General features: G+C 38.0%; 1 protein-coding gene across 1 annotated transcript in view; it reads right to left on the reverse strand.

The window, feature by feature from the left end:
- LOC146484829 (alpha-1,6-mannosylglycoprotein 6-beta-N-acetylglucosaminyltransferase A-like) overlaps positions 1-8,602 on the reverse strand; it is a 37,016-nt gene that overhangs the window by 8,520 nt on the left and 19,894 nt on the right. The window contains exons 12-21 of the mRNA XM_085104256.1: positions 8,560-8,602; positions 6,819-6,958; positions 5,878-6,002; positions 5,053-5,124; positions 4,119-4,214; positions 3,013-3,096; positions 1,996-2,058; positions 1,746-1,862; positions 1,279-1,353; positions 149-245 (exon numbers count right to left, since the gene is read on the reverse strand). The exon at positions 8,560-8,602 is cut by the window's right edge and continues 92 nt beyond it. Coding sequence (XP_084960382.1) covers positions 149-245; positions 1,279-1,353; positions 1,746-1,862; positions 1,996-2,058; positions 3,013-3,096; positions 4,119-4,214; positions 5,053-5,124; positions 5,878-6,002; positions 6,819-6,958; positions 8,560-8,602 — 912 coding nt within the window. The remainder of the gene's footprint in view (positions 1-148; positions 246-1,278; positions 1,354-1,745; positions 1,863-1,995; positions 2,059-3,012; positions 3,097-4,118; positions 4,215-5,052; positions 5,125-5,877; positions 6,003-6,818; positions 6,959-8,559) is intronic.

Raw genomic sequence — 8,602 nt, forward strand, 5'->3', positions numbered from 1 at the left:
AGCGAGTTCTTTGCCCTGTTGGTGCGGACATGCGTAAACGTTGCGGTTGTACACTGTATGGATGTTTTTGGAATACATTCTCACAAATAAGGGTCATCGCTTTCAGAACGCCGAGTAATTATGGTGATGGCATCGTATGATATATTACCTTTGGAAAGGCAAACGTCTTTACATGATCTTCCTGCCTCCCCCTGCACAGGTTTCAGTGCTTTCAAAGGAGGCCAGGGGTTGTGATGGCAAAAGTCCTGCATACAAGAAGATTAAAAATGATTGTCAGCATCAAATGCCACTCCTATCATTATTTTTCCCTTGGGCAGATTTTGGCTTTTGATCAAGGCACTTCTTGTTGGACTTGTCAACCCGAGGGTCGAGCCTTGGGATGATCCCACTCCAATTGCAAGGTACCCATTTATAAGTCCACGTGGAAAAATGTAGACTGCAAAACAGTCGTATTTTTGTGTTGGTCTGTCAGATCATGGGAATGCGCGTTGTCTTCAAACAAAAGGTCTGGAGCGAGTGTATAAACGGAGAGTGGGACTGGAGAGAGCCTCGCACGCTTGTGAGGCTCGAGAAAAAGTTAAAAGAAAAAAAACCCCGACTGTTTTGCAGTCCAGGAAAAATGCCGGGTGGAGTAAAGTATCCTCTCAGGCTGATTGCATACGAGCAAGTTTTTCTCGACAAGTGTAGTTTTTTTATTGTTGACAATTTTAACTTTTTCATATGTAAAATGTGAACTTGTTCAAAAACTGGAACGACAATTTTGAACAAGGAAACAAATTGACAAATTTTGTCGTTCACCTGACAATACAGTTATTTTCGATAACCCATGAAGTATAAAGTAGGCAAATTGCTACTTGTAGACATTAATGCCGTTATTTTCTTTAATGTACTTTAGACTGTTCGACTTGTTCGTACGGTTTTTGTGAAACCACCGTGTAAAACATGACTAATAACGACTTGTCAATGAGAACTTGCTGGGAACTTTCAGGTTCAAAGATCTCCCAACTGAAAGGCCACTGTGCAAACCACTACGTGTACACTAATAAAAACAAATAAATAAATAAATAAATAAATAAATAAATAAAAAAATCTCTCAGACCAAGGATAGAACCAACAACATACTCTACCCATATATGACGCCGAGTCCAGGAATCGAACCGAGACCACATTGGTGGCTTTGCAGACACTTATGCTGCAAATCGTAAGGGCAGAATGCTTAATGCACATTAACGCCCAACCATAAAGGGGTGAACATAATGTACAATTTATATCAATCACCTGATTTTGAACCAAAGCATTCACCCTTTCTAACATTCCTTCCGGTGTGAACTCAAACGGAAGATACGGATCCACCTGAAAAGAAAGCAAGAGTTATTTAACAATTAATTGAAGGGTTTTCGGCAAGACTAGCGTAAGTGTTTTTGCCTTAAAATTGAAATTGCTCCAGGAAAGCTTCATTTTGGCACAGAGACCGGTTATCAATGTTACACAAATTGAACAGAAACCAAGGAGGACTGAAGGTGTACAGAGTTTTACTAATGCAAGCAGTCAATTTCCAGAAACAAAACCATGTATAATGTCTAATTCCGTGACTAGGAAACCATCAAATGGACCAAAAATTCTAAAATTCAGTGGCACTTTGTATGAACGAAAACTTGAAAGCCAGCCATTTCTGGAAATTCGCATATTCTGCAACTCACAAGAACAACTTACATTAAATATCCTAACTGGAATACAACTTGTACCTCTTTAAGCATAATTTCCTTCATGACTTTCTCCACCTCGGATAAAATATTCACATCAATAGTGTACACATGCGGCTCGCCAATAAACTCCTCGCAGTAAGGCTGCTGAGACGTAACCTAAAATGTTAGTTATACAAATGTTTCAGTAACCTGTCGCGACAGATGCATTTAACTAAAGTAAAAAAAAAAACCCACGAGTAAGAACTTGAATTTTTTAATATTTGTTAAGAGATGCAAAAATCTTCCTTACCAGTCTAAGTGTGGGCTTGTCCGTAAAGAACGCCGTATTTAGTCTGTTCTTTGGCGGATTAAACTGAAAAACCATAACAAAATCTTAAGAACTACCTGTTCATATAAATAACAGGTCTTTATTAGAAAACATGATTAAAATATTTATTACACCCATTTTGAAATCACTGGTGATCCCTGCAATCTGATTGGCTCTCAACAGTGCGATTTATTCCCAAATTGCACCATTTTTTGCTCTAAATCGCATCCTTTCTTTAGCCCATCAAAATGGAAATGAAATAGCAAAAATAGAATATTAATATTGACAATATTGTGTCGTGCAATTTTGGTCTGAAATCATACTTGCGATTTTAAATCAAACTCGTGCTGCGCGCTCGTTCGATTGTGAAATCACGCGTATGATTTCAGACCAAATTGCACTCCACTCAGTTCAATTACCATTATTTACAAAAGATTGTTTAAAATAAAACTAAGCACAAATTACAAACAAATCGATAAAATTCACATTAATTTTAAAAATTATTCTATTTACAAAAGATTGCTTAAAATGCTCCATGTTAACTTTGGTTCTAACCACTACATGTAAATATGATCACTACATACATGTAGGAAATGTCATTTTACTAAATAAATGTTAAATTGTAAGCAATAACATTTGGAGGAGGTGGGACATACAGTATGGCTTTCACTGGACTCCAAATGACATGACTGTTATAAAATTATTACTGAACACAAGCAATTGCTGACCGCAGTCCAATACTTGTTGCGTTCAATCTAGAAAGAACACACTCCTAATACAGATAGAAGTCAAGATTACATGGGAAAAGGAATGAATGGATCTTGGGACGTGTATCTGGCATCCCCCACAGATTTTGCAGGGGCAGATGACATCATCAGCAACTTGGCAAAGGAGAGAGAGCCTGGGATTGAGATCATCGAACGCACTCCCTTATCTTTGGTTATAACTAGTCTTTATACTTTCAAAACCCGGAGTAAAATTGAGGTAATCCATATTTACCTTTGGGTTTATAAAAAAGCACCCATTGGCAATTGCTTCAAGTGGGGCAGGACCCTCGTAAGGAAAACCAAGCCCAACAAATACCTGCAATAAACAAAAACACCAGTAAACAGATCAGATTCTAGTCTGAAATGTCAGCTGTCTCCTCCCCCTAACCCCATGCCCCCTGTGGGTTACGGGGAGAAGACGGCTGACATTCCAGACTAATCAGATTCTAGTGAAACTGAAATGTGTAAAATCCATATATTTGAACTACAGATAAAAGAATTAATAAATGAGACTGTTGCAGCTATACACATAACTTAAGGACCATTTACACGACAGGCAAAAAATGGTACAGACCCGTTAAAAGTAATTAAGTAATAAAGCGGTATGGCACCCATAATTTTTGTAAACGAATACCTATGCCATTTTGGGTCCATTAGCATCTATGTATGTATGGACCCAAGACAGCATGGATATTTACCTTGTGGCTTCACGGCTCGGTAAATATCCCTCGCTATTCACCTCCACTTTGGTGAATAATTGTTACATATTACAGGGAGAAATTTGATGGGAAATAAGCCTGTTAGACACCCAATGTTCCTAAAGTTTCTGGCTATGAGCATGCTGGCATGTCACCAGCACATGAGAACCAAGCCTTAAAGGAAACCTCCACTCTCGAAACACGTTAACGTTGCATCATTGAAAATACAATTTTCTTTGAAATTTCATTGGAAATCATGGAAATAATATTTCAGTGTTGGAAAAAACATAATTTGATTATAGGCTATTTTCGCTTTTAAATTTTCCGCGCGCCGCCATCTTGGATTTCATGACGTAATAAGGTTGCTCAATTGTTTTACACAAAAGAACTTCTGCTGAATAACAATAGTGGCAACCATTACACGTCATCAAATTCAAAATGGCTGCCCCCAGGAAATTTAAAAGCGAAAGTTGTCGATAATCATATCTCATTTTTAACACACTCGAATGTCATTTCTACGTTTTAGACAAATATTTAGAATTTAGACTCTATTTCCAACGCTTAACCGTCAATTTGTTGTGAGAGTGGAGGTTCCCTTTAAACACAACTATTAAAATTAGACTTTCCTCATCTTTCTTACCATGGATTCATTTAAAAGCTTCTGCACTTCAGCTTGACTTACAACACCATGGTTTATAACAAAGTTTGGTAAATGGGTGGCCACGTCACTCGGATTCTAAAGGAAAAATAACAAATAATTAACAAAATTCAATTTACAAAATTCAGTAGATGTATAAATGCAGTCAGTGACAGAGGCATAAATAAATCAGAAAAAGAGAATCTGAGCTCTCCCTACAGTACCCTGGCTCCAGTGACCCGTTCTAAGGCTAAAAAATAAAAATGAGCAAATAACCGCATCGGCGGTTGTTCCCGTGGCTTTGCCATGGTTCTCTCTCGCGTGCCTGCGCATGGAAAGAATAACCTCTGGCACCCAGGGTAATGTCAGAAATGTCAAAAAAGGAAAACGTACAGATGCAATGCTGCTCTGCAGGCAAAACTGGTTTGGTAGGATATCTGATACGACAAACTGCATGAAAATGAGGTTCTTGGCACATGTACCCAGAGGTTATTTTTTTCTCCTGGTGCTTTGCGCCTCATTGCCACGGCTTTGCCGAGGTTCTGTCTCTCTCACAGAAAAAACCTCTGGCACACAGGGTATCCTAACAGGAGTCGAACCTATGACCATCCGATTACTAGTTCGGATGCTACCACTGAGCTACAGGAGACTTGAGGGAGCTATAAGGCCATTAAACTAGGTTCATGGGACAGAAATGTGATGTTATGTTTTAGCCTGGTGAATAAAGTAATGACATGAATTTTTCTAAAAAAATCATATAACATCACATTTCTTTCACTGACAATAATTATAACAACACTGTAAAGTCCTGCCAGAGCCAAAGAAAACCAGGATTGGAAACATTTGAATCTAAAATTAACACTAACGTATATGTGAGTAATTCATACAAATTTTTGTATTCTAGGTTCAGGGCTGACAAGTTTTATTTTCTACTTACCCCTCCACCCACAGTAGCATGGACTTCTACATATTTGTTAATAACTTCAAGAAAACCTTTATTTGGTAAATCCTGCAAAAAATAATCATCATTAGTGAGGTGTGTTTTTATGGTGAAGGTGACAGGTGTAGTTTGTGGTAATCGGTGATAAGATGTAACAGGTGTAATGGGCAGTTCCAAAAATGTATACTATACTATTTTAGTAATTATCAAAGATTAGGGAGTGCATTCAATGTCAGCAGGATCTCTCTCCGTTGCCAAGTTGCTAATGATGTCATCTGCCCCTGCAAAATCTGCGGGGATGCCAGATACCAACCCAAGATCCATCTATTCAATCTAAGTGTCCCATACAATCTCGACTCCAATCTGTATTAGGAGCGCGTTCTTCCTATGTTGAATGCCATTACTATTACATGTAATGCTATGCTTGTTTTTAAATATTAGGGCTGGGTGGGTTAGGTCTTTTTTATTGGGTGGATTCCTATTGTTCTTTCCCCTGCCTTAATAGCAAATTGTTCAATAACAAACATGTAAATAAATACCCCCCCCCCTCACCCGCCAAAGAAGGGATTTTCTTAAAAGAACCCCACCCCCTACCCCTCTGAAAACTCCAATTTAGTTTCATACTTGTCTTTAAATTATTTGGTCTTTGAGGGGTTCCACCCCACTCCCATGGAATTTCCAATTCCTTTTGTGAGGGGATAGGGATATTTAATTGCTTATCTGCTTATTTTTTGTAAACAATAGAATTGATTAGACAAGAATACCAACCACATACACAAAGCTAAAGGTAACGTTTGTCCTTGATGGATGGTTAATCCTCACCTTCCACATGTTGTAGTGTTTTCCATAAACCAAGGCTTTAGCTTTCCGTCTTCTCTTTGTAGCTGCTTTTGAGGGCGGAGCAGCATTCACCACAAAACCCAGGAATGTGTTGTCAGGGCTGTGAGCTTTTGAAAACAAAACAAATGAAAATATCATGCCCTTAATCTCTTCTGGACTCAAATCTTACTTCAAATAAATGACATGGGTGAGGGCCAGCTAACATAATTGTGCAGTTTAAGAAAATATCCATACTCCCCCCACGGAAGGTTTCTTGTTTTGCACCCCCTGTCCCCTCAGGAAATTCCAGTTTAGCTTCATACTTTGCTTCTAAAATTTTGACTTTTAAGAAACCCCTCCCCCCAGGAATTTCCGATGACCTTCCATGGGGTGGGTATGGATTTTTTCTGGAACTGCACATTATTACCATAATTCAAATGAAACATATTCATGGGCAATGCTTGAAATCCTATGAAATAATAATTGGAAGCCTGTGGTGCTATTTCTTATGTTGTACAAAGTGGTTTGTACATTTTGTGTCCGTGGATGTGTGACCATTCAAATGAAAGCTACTGAGCAGTACTTTCCTGTGCTGCTTATCACATTGTACAAGTTGGTTCTAACTTTTGAGTATTAATACTCTTGGATGAAATTCTAAAGTGTGACCATTCAAATGAAAGCTGCTGAGCAGTACTTTCCTGTGGTGCTGTTTATTATGCTGTACAAGTTCGAACTTTTGAGTCTGTCGATAAAATTAAATCCTAAAGTGTGACCTTACAAATGAAAGCTACAGAGCAGTACTTTCCTGTAGTGTTAATTGCTTAATCAGTGGTACAAAACTTTGAAGGATGTGAAAAATACTATCCCCCTCTTTATCCCAACTAAGCAAACTAAAATGGAGCAAATTTGATTTTTTTTTTTTTGGTCTGGTTTTGAATACTTACGGAACATAGTTTGGTATTGTTGTAAGTTGAGGTTGTGTCTTCCAAATGGCCCCATGGATCCACCAGCAATCTTCTCTTTATACAAGTTATAGTTGAACTGAGCCTCTGTACCAAATGAGTCCACTACGCGTAGCTTGCACCTAAAACAATATCAAATTAATAATTTTAGTAACAGCGGGAAATGGTTTTTCTTGAATAACAGCAAGTGATATGCATCATTCCAAATCTTTATTTGATCATCAGACATATTGAACATGTCGACTGTCTGGACATCTGCCAGTTGGCTTTTTTACTTGAAACAGAATTCACTGGGCAGGCACAAATGAAGGGGTGTGTGGAAAAAAAAGCCCTAAGTGACATCTGATAGACTACATAATTCTCCTGGAAAATTGCCTTGTTCTTCCTTCAATGAGCAAAGGAGAATTTGACTTGAGATCAGATGTCACTTAATGCTTTTTTCCACACACCCCTTCAAATGATGTATTGTTTCTTGTTCAGGGAAATGACACAAATAATGCATAGATTATAGAACAGCATGTTCTGCATGCATTTGTTGTTGTTTTGCCATCAATCATCAATGGCGGTTTATAATGTGAGATGATGGCAAACAGTATTGAGTCCAATAGTTTAGTAGAAAGGTTACAACAAGGTTAGCTTCTGAGGGAAAACAATTATGGGCATGTGGTTATTTTGTGGTTTTGGTGTCTGAAGGATTTGAAACCTTGAAATGATCAGTATAATAATTTATTGTGAAGTTGTCATTCACCAATGCTATCGTATATTGAGCTACGGGAAGCCTCAAACTCGAGATGTGCACTGGCAAGTCCACTTGTAAAATCAAGCAAAAGACTATGATTGCCACACGGCCAGTTTAACATGCACATAATTATGTTAGCAAATGCAAGTGCAGGACTGTGCAAAAACCATGTACAAATATGGTGACATACACTTTGACATTCTCTGAGGCAGAAACTTAGGACATCAATTTTCTTAATATACAACATATTCTACAACAGATTTATGGCTTTTGACTTTATTAATATTAAATTATAATTGCGGTACCACAACCTTTGAATTGTGCCCAGCTAATGAAGGTCACACCAAAGTTCTCTAATTAGTAATAACAATTGTTCACAAGCTAGTTAATCGCTGAGCTTTGAGTATCTCAAGAGTATCAGAGTAAAGCTTTGTTGTTCCTCCACTGGCCTTGAACAGAGTTTTTTTAAGTGAGTCATTTTAAGGGCCTCTGGTATTCTTTCTTCCTCTTCCACTGGCCAGGGGTTCTTCGTAGCTGTCGTGGTGAAAATCTGCGTCAGGTACCAGTTGGTATTTGTAAGTTGGTATACGTAATAAACAAACAATGAACAACAAGATCGATAACTCTTTCTCTTTTATCATAGGTAATCAAACTCCTTATGCAAAGCAATATTACTGCTGAAAAATCCTAATAGATGCCTTAGATTTGAGGGATTGAACAATAAAGGTCTTTTATTAAAACGGTTTCAACATTTCAACATTCTGACATTTAGTTTTTTCTTCCAACATTTGACCAACATCCGTTCAACTTTTGTTGAATGAATGTTGGTCAACTGTTGAAACCATTGTAACAGGCTTTACAACAAACCAACAACTTAATGATGGAGGTTTCATGGTCCACAAACTCCAGACAAGCTGCGCAATGCATGTCATTCACCAGATAGTCTTTATATAACCTAAAGCCTTGACCTTCATGTGTACTTACTTGAATTGTGGTAAAAACGAACCAATCTTGGCACTGATTTGTT

The sequence above is a fragment of the Pavona decussata genome, unplaced genomic scaffold (assembly GCF_977016875.1).
Source record: "Pavona decussata unplaced genomic scaffold, jaPavDecu1.1 SCAFFOLD_29, whole genome shotgun sequence".
Classification (NCBI taxonomy): Eukaryota; Metazoa; Cnidaria; class Anthozoa; order Scleractinia; family Agariciidae; genus Pavona; species Pavona decussata.